Source organism: Ceratotherium simum, chromosome 11, assembly GCF_057802395.1.
Source record: "Ceratotherium simum simum isolate JZ-2026a chromosome 11, ASM5780239v1, whole genome shotgun sequence".
NCBI lineage: Eukaryota > Metazoa > Chordata > Mammalia > Perissodactyla > Rhinocerotidae > Ceratotherium > Ceratotherium simum.
In genome coordinates this window covers 49,655,940-49,669,296 of record NC_141910.1, presented here as the reverse complement: position 1 = coordinate 49,669,296, position 13,357 = coordinate 49,655,940, and the positions used below count along the sequence as shown (strand labels likewise).

General features: G+C 46.8%; 1 protein-coding gene and 1 long non-coding RNA gene across 4 annotated transcripts in view; both read left to right on the top strand.

The window, feature by feature from the left end:
- The window catches only part of LOC147915997 (uncharacterized), a 49,562-nt gene extending 47,031 nt beyond the window's left edge, over nucleotides 1–2,531 (top strand). The window contains exon 5 of the long non-coding RNA XR_015553673.1: nucleotides 2,404–2,531. This is a non-coding gene — a long non-coding RNA (uncharacterized LOC147915997). The remainder of the gene's footprint in view (nucleotides 1–2,403) is intronic.
- A 264-nt stretch (nucleotides 2,532–2,795) lies between these two features.
- XDH (xanthine dehydrogenase) overlaps nucleotides 2,796–13,357 on the top strand; it is a 64,081-nt gene continuing 53,519 nt past the window's right edge. For 2 of the 3 annotated variants that reach the window (XM_087436955.1, XM_087436953.1), the window contains exons 1-4: nucleotides 2,796–3,048; nucleotides 8,997–9,054; nucleotides 11,903–11,999; nucleotides 13,223–13,331. In XM_087436955.1, the coding sequence (XP_087293081.1) occupies nucleotides 3,007–3,048; nucleotides 8,997–9,054; nucleotides 11,903–11,999; nucleotides 13,223–13,331 (306 nt within the window). In that variant the 5' untranslated portion in view covers nucleotides 2,796–3,006. Of the gene's footprint in view, nucleotides 3,049–8,996; nucleotides 9,055–11,902; nucleotides 12,000–13,222; nucleotides 13,332–13,357 lie in introns of those variants that run through there. The other variant, XM_087436956.1, reaches the window with a different exon arrangement.

The window sequence follows — 13,357 nt, the reverse complement described above, 5'->3', positions numbered from 1 at the left end:
ACTTGTGTGCTGGTCAGTGATGCTTTCATCCAGAATGGGCATGTGGAGGAGGGAAACCAGTCTTAGTCAAAAAAAAAAAAACCCCAAACTTAGTTAAAAAAAGAAATTTGAAAAGTGGAATATTTTGAAAGAAAAGCTATTTTTTTTCTTTTCAAGTAAAGTTTGTCGTAAGTGAAGAAAATGAACAGGGATGCCAATAGGGCACAGATAAAAATGCACATCTGGAAGCAAAAAGAGGGAGTGAGCAGACCAGAGGTGCCGCCACAGAGGCAGGTTAAGGGCTGGCAGGGAGACTTCTGCAGGGAGCCGGGGACCAGCCAGGGCGTGAGCTGCTAGAGACCAGCCCAAACAGGAAAGGCTCTACAGTTCTCGACCCAGCCCTGACCAGGCCTTCAGAGAACCCTCCAGAGCTTTTCTGGAATGCTCTTCCTCCAGGAAGTGCTTCCCCCTGAGGGAGCTCACTCTTCTGGAAATAACAGCTTGGCTTTGGCAGCATTTTCACTCTTCTTATATCTCGTGATTTCCCGCAAGTGTTGTTCCAAGAGGAAGGCGCTTGTGTCCAGGAAGCCACAGGGCTTATCTGTCTTTTCTGCGGACTTTGGGACCTCATGTGCCAATGCAGTGCATATTATAAACCAAGGTATTCCTTAGGAAAATGGAGTAGGTTAATATAATAAACTATAAGTCATAGTGGCCTATTCCAAGACCATCAAATCCCATCAATTCAGCCTAGAGCTGAGAATTCATCTCAACATTGAAAGTATATACAGGAGGTCGTCAGCTTGGGGAAAAAAAAATGCTTATTTTAGACTGTTTTCCCCTAATTTATAACATTTTGAAAAAATTACAGAGAAAGAAATGTCACAAATATTTGCTGAGTAAGAAGTAATCATGCTAAGTCAAAGTTTTTGTTAAATCTCAGCATGACAGAAATAAACTAGTTATTACAGAAATAAAATCTGAATGATAACCTAAGCCCTTTTTGGAAATTTATTTCACTTTCATTTGCTCTACAGTGAGAGAGGAGTTTCACCTCCAGATAGGAGAAGGAGGCAGAAGATTGGCTAAGTGGGAGGGTGAATCAATACGTGTATATTGAGCATCCACTGTAGGCAACGCATCTAACCCAGGTCTCATTTAATCCTCACCAGAGTGGATTCTGACTAAGTCACTATAGTCACCCCCATTTTGTAGATGAGGATATTGAGGCCAATAGAGTGATTTTTGCCAAAAGTCACACAGAAATGGTGGAGCTAATATTCAAGCCAATGGCTCTTTCCTCTCCTGGGACATTGGCTAGAGACCAGCTAAGAGAAAGTAGAGAGCTTATAAAGCTGGGTAGGTCAGTGAATAGAGGAAAACAGAGGTGTGAGCAGGGTCAGGGAGAATTTACCCATCAAAAACACCATCCAGGCTCCACCCTCTCCCTCTGCCCACTTCCTTCCTTCTTCTTCCTTCTCGGGTACAGTTTCTCAATCGTAGCTCTGTTAACATTTTACACCAGATAATTCTTTGTTGTGAGCGGCTGTCCTGTGCACTGTAGGGTGTTTACTAGCATCTCTGGCCTCTGTCAGCTGGACATCAGTAGAAAACCGCCTCAGTCATGACAATAAAACATTGACAAATGGCTCCGGGAGTGGGGAATCTCCCCACCCCTCCCCTGCCCCCAGTTAAGAACCATTGTTTTGTGGTGACCAACCATCTCAGTTTGCCCTGGACTGAAGGATTTGCCAGGGATTCAGTGCTAAAATCAGGATAATCGGGACCAAACTGGGATGATCGATCACCCTGCAAGTGAGATTTCATCTCCCGCTTAAATAAAGGCTGTGGTGGGAAAGGGGCATTGTGTTGACAACGTGGTTGTCCTGGCAATCTTCAGTTTCCCTAAGCTATTGCTGTCCCAAGCACAGCTGCCTAATCATCCTTTCTCCCCCTCCCGTAGCCTGCCAGGCGGGTAGGGGAAGTGGCCTGTGTGTGTGTGTCTGAGCTGAGAGGGGCAGCTGGGTGCTGGACTACAGAGAGCCCATGGGTGCTGCCAGGGAGGCAATGTGCGTGTGTGTAACACCGGGATTTAATGGATCTTGGATGTGGGAATGTTGTCAGCTCTGTGTTAACTTGGTCTATGCCTATGTGGTATGTGCATTTTAATTTATTTGGGATTTTGAAATATCTTTATTATGAGTTGCTCTGACAACTTATCAAGGGCATTTTCCTGAGAGAAACAAATGAAAGAAAAACCTCAAAAATGGTTTGTTATTAGGAATATTTTTGTTGTGTTGTTGAGAATACATTTACTACAATAATAACTATTTTGCTTCTTTGCAATTTTACAAAGCACTTCCTAAATATATCATTTGTCCCTCAGCCTTCTGCTCTTGGTGTCATTTGCATGCCCATCTACAGGATGAAAACAACCGAGTTCTGAGGGTGACAAGTGACGTGCTGAGGTCAAATGCCAGGTTTTGCGTCTGGGTCACTGGGCTCTGCATCTTGGGACCTCCATATTCCTCCAGGCTGCGGGAGAAGGAGTCCTGCACGTAAGTGCTGAGTCAGGGTTCCTGTGAACCTGAATGGTAAAACAACAAGCATAGAGGTGGAAAGTGTGAATCAGCTCTATTGCCCTGACTATGACAACGGCCCCTCCTCCTTCTCTGTCTTCAGCAAATGGGAGGATGAAGCAGGTTCCATGAGGGCAGTGCCTAAGATCCACGGTCACCTGACACCAAGGAACCCCTCCCCTTGCTGAAATCTGCATGCGCCTCCCTCTGTGCTCTTTGACACAAGTTCTGGGGATGTGATTTGCTGTGTTTGTTTCCCTTTTACTTGGTTATTTAAAGCAGTGACTTTTGCCAGGAACATTCTGTTCCCGGAAGCTCTAAGCTGGTTCCCTCCCATAGGCCGACTTGGTTTCATTTTATTGGAGTTTTTCAAGTTGCAGAGCAGTAATAACTGCCTATTCCTCTTGGCAGTGAGGTACCTGGAATTGAGGGACCCCAACTGGCGACAATGACAGCAGACGAGTTGGTTTTCTTTGTCAATGGCAAAAAGGTAAGCAGGAGCTGGCCTTTGGTCTGGCTTCCCTACTCCCTGGGAAGGGATGTGTGTCCTCCGGAAGAGGGCTGTTCTTGTTTTCTCTCTTTCATGTCCTTGCTTTCCTTCTCTCTCTCTCTCTCTTCAAAGGTGTTGCTGCATTTGGGGTAACAGTGGGGAAAGAAGACCTTCTCAGGGCAGAACACAGTCAAGATACTCAAGGGCAAAGGAGTGAGGGGGAGGGAAGCCAGGAGAGAGGCGTCTGTGAGCTCCCCCAAGCCTGCCCACTCTGCAGCAGCAGAGACCCTGGCACAAAGCTGAGAAAGGGGGACAGTGTTCTCAGTGAGATTGGAGGTCACCCACCGTGCCCCTATTTCTTGTCTAATCATCTATATCCTAAGGCTTGTTGCTCTCTTTACTGAGAGAAGGAACAGGAATGTGTTTTCTTGCTCATATCAGGATGAAAGATGTACACAGCCTTTGATTCTGATAGTTCATGTATGTAAATATAATAGATAACTTGTGTGAGAACATATACTAACATCTTGGGGCAAAGCACGATTTTTTTTTTTGAAGGGCATGTTTCCCCCACCCTCTCACTTAGTTCTACATACAAATGTTGCAAATCTCTTACTTTGATAAAAATTGCCTACTGGGATGAACTTCATTGGTGCACAGGGACCTGGGGAAGCTGGGGTCGCGCAGGGAGGACTTATGACGTGGGTACCAGTCCTTGCAGCCCTGCAAGGATAAGAGTCTTTGCAAATTTTAATGCAGGTGCGGGAAGAGAGGGTGCAAGCCTGTTGCATTGTCTCCATCCTCCTCTTGCTCTCCCTACACCACTGCAGAGGTGTGGACATGTCCCACCCACTTCAGCTCCCCAGTTGGGGATGAAAGGGACGGTAAAAAGGCAGCCATGGTTGCACATTGTAAACGACCATGTGGACAGTTGAGTGAGGAACGTGCCCAAGGAGCCCCCAGAGAAGGGCTGTTTTATTTGTTTTGCTCTATTGACACTTTTGAGCTGAGAAACTGGACGACTTTTGAGGTAATTTTCGAGAACTGAAATGTGCCTCATAGGATGTGTAGAGCTTAAATTGTTAGGTGTGTGTTGAGTGACTAGCAAGGGAACACCGTAAGCCATCACAACATCAGTGCTCCAAAGGCTGTTGGATTCAGTTTGAGTCGTGCCACCAGGAGGCCCAAGGGAATGCGCTCAGCCATGCTCTTTTGGGTTCAGAGTTGTCTCTCTGAGCCAATTTCCTTTCAGGATTGGTATCTGGCAGCAAACCAAGAAGTAGGGCAAAGCTTCCATATTGGTGGTTGTAAGATTTTGCATCCAACTTTTCCAACAACTTTGCTGCATTCAGCAATTGCATTGCAGAAATTTAAGAAATAGTTGCTGAATTGGCTTTCTAGAGATGTTACTTACACAAAGGCATCTTTTGTGGAGTTTTTCAAGCAATTTTTACATCTAGTGAGCAGCTGGCTTCAGTGACTTCCAAGGCCACCTCTCACTCTAAGGTTTGATTATTTACTAAGCCGTCAATTTGTGTGTGACAGGACAAGGATCTGACCTTCTTTAGGGATGGTTTGCTGTGATGCACTGGATCTGGAAAGGAGCGTTTCAAGGTAAATCTGGCTTAGTGAAAATTGTTTTTCCAGGTATTTTATTTTCTCTTTGGGAAAGCAATTGAAAATTTTTAGATGGTATCATCACGTCAAACCCTACTATCTCTGGAGGCTTCTACTACTGCCAGTTTCTGTGATGAATGTGCATGTTGTAATTTATAAACATATGGCCTCTTGAGAAACTGCTGGAAAAGTGGGGAGGCAATGCAAGGAGTGAGGAGGTGAAAGCAGTGCTAGAAGAATAAGACCAAGCAAAGGAATTCCCCAGCCAAAGAAGGGCAGCCGTGTTTGTTTGCATTTCTATTCCCAAGATATTCCAGATCTTTTGTTACCGGATGTTGTGCAAAGAAGTTACCAAAGAAGCTGTTGGGATTGGTGACTCACTCTTAAATGTGAGCCTCCTACTCTTCCTGTTTCAGACCACTGTCCAGGACTCTGTCTTCACCAGCGGGGGCCAGGAGACGGTATAAGGTGCTGACGATCAAATGCCTCACGAGCCTTCCATGGCAGTGATGGGCCATGGTGACTACCATTTTCACATCTTCTGATCTAGAGTCAGAATTGAAGGGAAAGAGATACCAGGATTTTGGCATTTTGTAGTAACAGGCCTTTTGAAGGGCAGGATCCTTGCGTTTCTGAGCAGTTACTCCTGGTTAGTGGAGATTGTGGCACCTGGAAGACTCTGGGAAGAGTTGGCAGGCAGGGCGCAGCTGAATGTGCTCAGGAGTGATCCCCACAAGAAGCAGGTGTCAGCTACAGAGAGGCTCAGCGTGGCTTTCCCTCCCTCCCTCACATTTAGCAAGCTCCTCCTAAGGCCTAAGCCTATGGGATTTGTATGCACTGGAGGAATATGATCTCTAAGACCAGGCTTCTGCCTTTAGCGAGCCTGTGAACTAGTTAGAGAGGTGGATTATGATTGGGCAAAGTAATATGTTACAAAATCTATTTCACAGAAAACTATCCCCATGAGTTACTCTTCCTAACCACTCAGCACAGTGCTGGCACAAAGTAGATACCCAATTAACATGGACGGAATGAACGGATGAATATTAAAAGCTCTGAGAAATCCTCTATTAAAGAAATTCCTTTGTTAATTTAAAATACAAAGTTTAAAAAACTGAGAAATAAATATATGAAGTACAAAATTTTCTTTCTGAACCATTTGAGGGTAAATTTCAGACATGCCCCTTCACCCTCAAACTAAGAATAAGGACGTTCTTACAGAACCACAGTCTATTGATAAAAATCAGGAAGTTTAGTATTGATATATTACTGTCACCTGATCTATAGACCTAATGCAACATTATTCCAATTTTTCCAGTAATGTCATTTATCACATTCCCCCCCAAGCCCAGGATCCAGGATCATGCCTTGGAGTTAGTTGTCAGGTCTCTTTAGTCTCCTTTGATCTGGAAGAGCTCCTTAGCTTTCCTTGTATTTTGTGACATTGATGATCATTAAGAGAACCAGCTAGTTATTTTTTAGAATGTCCCTCATTTTGAGTTCGTGTCATGCTTTCTTAAAATGAGACTCAGAGTCTGCATTGCAGAGAAGTGGTGCGTCTTCCTCAGTGTATTATGTCAGGAGGCACATGATGCCAGTTGTCCCCGTATTTGTGAGGTGAACTTGGATCACTTGGGCAAGGTGGTGTCCAGCACGTTTCTCCACTGTGAGATTACTCTTTTTCCCTAATTCATAAATAATCTGTGAGAAGATACTTTGAGACTATGTAAATATCTTGATTATCAAACTTTCACCCGCTAGTTTTAGCATCCATTGACGATTCTTGACTGGATCAATTATTGTGCTGATTACAAGATGGCCAACCATGTTTACTAGTCGGCATTCTCCTGTCAGAAAGAACTTTCCCTTCTCTCCCATTTGTTTATTTATTAATTATCAGTTTGGACTCATGAGTTTTATTTTATTTTTTTTTTTTTTTTTTTTGCTGAGGAAGATTGGCCCTGTGCAAACATCTGTTGTCAATCTTCCTCTTTTTGCTTGAGGAAGATTCGCCCTGAGCTAAAATCTGTGCCAATCTTCCTCTATTTTGTATGTATGTGGGTCGCTGCCATAGCATGGCCACCAATGAGTGATGTAGGTCTGCACCTGGGAGCCGAACCTGGGCTGTGAAAGGAGAGCATGCCGAACTTAACCGCTAGGCCACACGGCCAGCCCCCTCATGAGTTTTAATTTTATTTAATGGATTATAACCCATTTTGGCCATTATTTGTTTGGATGCTCAAGTTTTACCAGAGCAATCTGCTTAACCTAGCATTTTCTAAACTCACTTCCCCACAAAGTATTTTTTCCTTTGGAACACCCACTCGCATCCTATTGAGAGGGGGTCCCGTGAAGTTTGCTGGGGCAAACCCTGCAGCTGTGCCGTGAGCGTGGCACAGCCATTCTTTATAGGAATTCAAGAGAGGGTGGACTGCTCGTGGCTGGGGTGATATGGACAGCCTTTACTAGGGAAATGTTTGGGGTCTTCTGATAAGTCAAGATGCAGGTGGAAGAGGAATGGAATGGTCAGAGGCGTAGGAGTCAGAAGGTATAAGCTGTGTTTTCACTAGAGTATGAAGACCAGCTTGGCAAGGATGTAGGAGGGGGAAAGTCTGAACATAAAGATTGGGGACATATCGAAAAAGGCCTTGAAAAACAGCCTGAGGAACTTGGATGTTACCTTGAATTTGTGGGAGGTGGTTGAGGGTGCTGAGCAGGGAACCAGTGTGACGAAAGCAGAGCTGCAGGACTCAAGGAAGGAATAACTTGCAGAGAGGTGGTGAGCTAGGAGCTCTAACTGCCTCTACAAGAAAGGTGATAAGGATCTTCATTTTGTGCATTTATGATTTCTTCTCCAAGAGAAAAGAAATGGCTCCTTGTGTGAATTTTGTAACCAGGACTTTGAATGAACTGGACTCATGGGATGTAATCGTAAAAGAAAATTCATTTTATCTTCCACTTTCCTTTAAAGTTTATTCAAGGGGCAACTTCTGGCAGTTTCATGACCTTTTTGATTACTCTTAGTCAATAAAAAATCCTATGGTCATTTCTAGGTTACCAAACACAGTCTCAATTCAGGACAGAGAGGTGAGGGTAGCAAGAAAGTTCCCATCTAATTGGTGCTGTTGTAAGATGGCGCGCCACCACTGGGAACGTTCAGTTGCACATCTCTTGACTTGGGGGATGTGCTGTTCTCAGGCTGGCTGCTCTCCCTCAGCCTCCAGCTTTGGGAGGTCCACTCCACACAGACTCTGTTAGAGGTCCCATCACCTCCTGTAGTCAGTCTTCTTGAGAATGATTTAAACACCTCCAAGCCGGCTCTCTGTCATGCATGGCCTACTAGTGTCCATGGCCAACACTTCACATCTTTTGCTCTGCCACACTCCAGGAGTGCACTCCGATTCCAACACTACCATTTCATCTTCAGCTTGTTTGGTAAGCCTATCTCCAGCTGTTTAGATAGGCCAGACCACCACATCCCCTGTACCACAAAGGCCGCATTGGTAGCTTCCCACATAGCATTGTAGAAGCCCCCTCACAAAGTATGAGGCAAACACCTCCTCCTCCCGACCTTAGAAAGACATGAGACTCGTAGTACAGTTCTCTCTGAAGAAACCCTTATCACAAATTCTCTCCCCTTAATCATTCCACACCTAAACCCTTTCACCTTTGCTAACACATGAGCAGTAGTAAAGTAGGTTTTCGTTGATTTCCTTTGCTGATTTGCATCGGGAACTAGCACCTCACTTTGTAGACAAACTTCTGTTCCATCTGATTGACCATTCCATTTGCGGACCTTTGGTTTGAGATTTCCCCTCCGTTTCTGACATATGTTAATGTTGTTGACTGTGATAGCCCAGTGCATACAATACTCTGCTCTGAGCTCCAACAGACTGGATCGCTACTGGCTGAGAGTACACACTCCAAGAGGCCAAGCCAGAGACCTGCATGCTGTCGCTCCCAGCGGTCCCCCGCTGGGGGACCAGGTGTGCTCCAGTGGCAGGAAAGGAGAGGACATGTTTGATTGGCAGTGGGCTTTGCCTTGGTCAGCTCAGCATGGCAGGTGTAACACCTGAGTGCTCTGTGGGGGGTCCTAAGCGCTCTGTGGGGGTTCCTGAGCTGAACACCACCATAGAATTTTAGAATTGAAGGATGTCAGCACCCACACAGTGTGGCTTGTAGTTAATATGATCATTCTTACGGAATTGTCAGGAAAAACACCTTAGTTTTCATACTACGTTTCCACATCCCTGTTAACTCTACAAATTCTTGAGGAAAACAATGGCTAAGTAGATCTATGATATATTTTTCTTTTGTTTTTGTTTTTGTAGGTGGTGGAGAAAAATGCAGATCCAGAAACAACCCTTTTGGCCTACCTGAGAAGAAAGTGTATCCTGACTTTGGAGTGGGGCGAGGGAGAGGGAGGCAGTGAGACTCGTTCTCTGGGCCTTGTGTCATTTTCTAGGGACTGGTGGGGAGGCCGTGAAGGGGAAGGAGAGAGCACTGGGTTAGGGCTCTGGGCTCCTGTGTTGGAGTTGTAGCTCTGTCACTCAGCAGCTATGTGACCCTGGGAAGTCATTTGAGCTCTCCGAGTCTCAAATTCTCAGCCCTCGAATGAGAGGATTGTCCTTTAAGGTCTCTTCCAGCTAAGACTCTAGTAACGCCAAGGTTTAATCCTGGGCCTGTAAAATGAACAGCTCTGAAAGGCTCTCATTAGCCCTGGAGAGACTCACAGTCATTCCCTCTCAGGAGGAGAGGCACCTTCCTCAGCAGATCTGTGCTAACATCTTTGCTAATACACAAATGGGCTTCCTGGGGAATGTTTCTAGCTCTGCTGAGGAGGAAGGAAAGTGAGGGGAAGAGGTGTTTGATGGGAAGGGGATGCCTGAGGTGAGGAACTGTGTAGAGGTGCCATCCATTGTGGAAATGGCGGGCACTAGGAGGCATGGGGCAAGGGACTCCTGAGGGGGACCTGGGATGCAGCTCTTCTCTTAGTGTGGGGAAGGCTTCTGTTAGATCCCCCATACCTTTTGTTCTTTCAGCCACCTGGAACAAAACAACAGTGGCCATATAGTAGGAGCTAACATTTAATGGGCATTTACTATACACAGGCGGAGCTCAAGGTGATGGTGTAGGTTATCTCACTGGTCCCTACAGCAAGCCCTTTTGACAGAGGCCTGCGTGGGTTAAGGGACTTTCCTCTCCCTCTTGTATCCTGGGAAGATGCTGGCAGAGCCTGGACTAAAGCCTAGAGCCACAATCTCAACCTCCCACACAACTGGAAACTCTCCAGGGGTCTGTTGTCAGGTGACACTCATCCTGACCTGTCAACAAACCCTTTTGCTCCCAGAGGCAGGGATGTCTGGTGTCTTATCCCAGGGACACATGGAACTCCATTTCCAGCCCATCTCCCTGTGGTCTGGAAGAAGAGGCTCATTCTCAGCGATTGTTGACATCAATTTAGTTTTCTAGCAAGTTTTGAAGGCCCAAAGGCTTCAGATGTTCCTCATCAGACTAATTGTCTGGTTTAAAGGTGAGCTCTCAAATGAAATCCCAGACTGAAAGTTGGCACATAAATGTGAGTCCTTGTGGCTTGTGGCCGCCTGTGCTGAGAGTCGTTTGTGGGAGTTCCAGCAGGAGATAAGAGCACAGCGTTGCCTTCTACCTCAGCTTCCAGGAAGGTCCCCAGGCTAGAAGACTTTGCTAGACTTTGGGCTGCTAACGTTGATCTTCACGTGCCCCCGGACTGAACTGCTGATAACTGCACATATCCTGACTAGTGAAAAGAGTGACTTAGGACATAGAAAGTACCCTCCCCAGATGTGTTTGGAAGGAGGCAGCCCCATGGTGAAGGAGGAGCCCCCACATCTGGAGTCAGATGACCATGTTGGGTCCTAACACTCAAGGTGACACGAGTGACTGTGCTACCTTGCAGGTCTCACGTTGGCTCTCGGGTCTCAGATTTTTTTTTCTTTTTTTTTTAATCTGTGGGGAAATAGGAGTTCCTGCCCCACCTGCTGACTAAGTTATTGTGAAGATGAAACGGGTCCATGGCCGTAAGGGCTGTTCAAGTATAAGATGCTATGTCATTGTTAGTTTTATTTTGAAAATGAGAGAAGTGACAAGACAATAATGACCTCAGCCCCCTCTGTTCTCAGTAGGTAGCTGGATGGCTTAAAGGCCAGCAGGGCTGAAGGAAAAGCAGCAACGGATCCCAGGTGTCTCAGGGAAAGTGGCCACCATAATCTGTGAATGGCTTATTACATAGGCACTTTTACAAATGCAAAGTATCATGTTATTTCTTCAAGTATATGTGAGAGATGGCTTCAGTATTGGTCCCTGATCTCAAAAATATCTTCATTTTAATTTCTGTTCACATATCCTATGGGCTGGGTATTCAAAAGCTCCTGGTCCAGCCCTGATTTTGGTTCCCGCACTTCATCAGCCCAAAAAGTATAGGGTGAAAAGTCGGGACCCAGCAAGTCCCAGAACAGATCAATGTCTCTGTGTAGCCTGAGTGCCTTCATTGCACACCCAGCTGGGTTGACATGAGGGCTGCCCCTGGAGTAAAGCCAAGAATTAAAGCCTGGAGTGAAGCCTAGAGCCGCAATCTTAACCTCCCACACATACTGGAAACTTTCCAGGGGTCTGTTGTCAGGCGATGTTCATCCTGACCTCTGTCAACAAACCCTTTTGCTCCCAGACTCAGGGATGTCCAGTGGCTTATTCCAGGGACATATTTTGGGACAACAAAGAATTGCTTCAGCACTCACAGAAGCGAGCCGGGAATCCCGGCCTTACCTCTGGTTCATTCACCTCCTATGCTCAGTCTTTGAGGTGCCTGATTGACCTGCCCAGTGAGACCACAGTGTTGGGGGCCTAGAGGACCACAGAGGGAATACCCTGACACCAAGAAAATCTTCAGATCTCAAGTCCCAGTCAAGTTCAAGTCCTAGAACTCAAGTTCCAGGGGATGACACTTGGGTGCTGCCTGATAGGACTCTGAAGACGTTCCCCTTCTGTAGAGTGGAGATGGTCCATTCCCTGCCTTCCTGGGGTGCAGTGCAGGCTCTCTGAACGAGGAGGCCCTGGGGGTCTACTGCCTCCCTGGGGAGAGGGGCCTAAGCCCGTGTGTGGCAGTGGATGGCTCTACACTCGCAGCCCTGCCCAGGCACTTCTCAGCAGCCCAGCAAAGACTCTTCTCTGAGTTCCTCTTCCTTAACCCATGGCCATCCAGTGGGGCTGAGCGGGACCAAGCTGGGCTGTGGAGAAGGGGGCTGTGGGGCGTGCACCGTGATGTTTTCCAAGTACGATCGTCTCCAGAACAAGATTGTGTATCCTTTGCCTGCTGGCTGATTGCCTTTGTGAGGACTATGATGCAGGGGGCAGCTTGTGAGTGAGTGCCTGCGTGTGTGTGCACATGTGACCTTTCTAAAATCAAGACTCATTTCACCTCCCATGAAATCCTTCAATAGGTGTCCATTGCCCCCAGGATAAAATCCAATCTCTTTGTTTAGCATGTGAAGGCCTTCCCAATATGTCCAGCCTTTTCCTCTCCAGTTTTCTTTCTCTTCATGAGCCCAGCACTCCATTCACGCAGAGACAATGGCGAACTACTAATGCTCGTGCTCACTAACTTCTTGGTCTTGGTACTAGCTGTTTCCCAAGTCTTGGATGTCCTTTCTTCCAGGACTTCTCTACCTGGCTAACTCTTACTAGCTCTTTAGGACTGGGCAAAAAATCACCTCCTCCAGGAAGCCCTCCTTGATCTCCCAAGATTGGGTTAGGTGTGCTTTGTCTGTGCCAGTCCCATAGTGCCCTGTGCACAGCCCTCCTGATGTACTTTGCATAAGATGTTTAAATCGCACCTTCACACTGGCTTCTATTTTCCTGGGTTGATTGCAAACTATAGAAGAACAGAGATTTTGTCTTATTCACCATTATTTCTCAGCCCTCAGCAGGGCACCTGGCATGTAGTTGCCACTCACGACCTGATGTTGATTGTATAAATGAATGAGTGATGCATAAAGGAACGGAAGCGAGCAAGCTCTCTCTAAGCGGTTAGTGTCTCATGTGCCCTGGGGATTTTCCCCTCGATTCTCCCCACAGAGGAATGGGGGAAATAGAGGTGGGTGAAGCAGGGAAGCCAAAGTGACTGGAAGTTCTGAAGTTGAAGAGGCTAAGGAAGGGCCCTGCACAGAGAGGAGCAAGTACTGGACCTGGAACAGGCCAGAAACTCAGCCTCCGGGGTCGGGCTGAGTCAGACCCTGGTGAAAGTGACCCTAGCTCCCTTGCTCCAGCTCGGAGGCTTAGGGTGCAGTGACGCCCAACTCCACAGGACTCTGGAGGGGCTCAGGCCTCACCTGGAGGGAGAGCTTCCTTTGTTCCTAGCCCAGAGTCTTGGATGGAGAGGTGAGGACACTTGTAGAAAAGACAAGAACGTAATGTCGAGTGAAGAGAAATGACACAAAGCATCACCGAGTCTCCCAGGCCCTGCCCTCAGGTTCACTCTGATGACCTGAGGGGACAATGGAATGACCTTAATCTGGGGTTCCAGCCACTTTCCTGCCAATGCCTGCCTGGCCCCCATCTGCTCCTTGCACCACGTTGCCGTGACGACTGTGGAAGGAATAGGAAGCACGAAGTCAAGGCTGCATCCTGTGCAGGTAACCAGGGGAAAGGGAGGCTCATG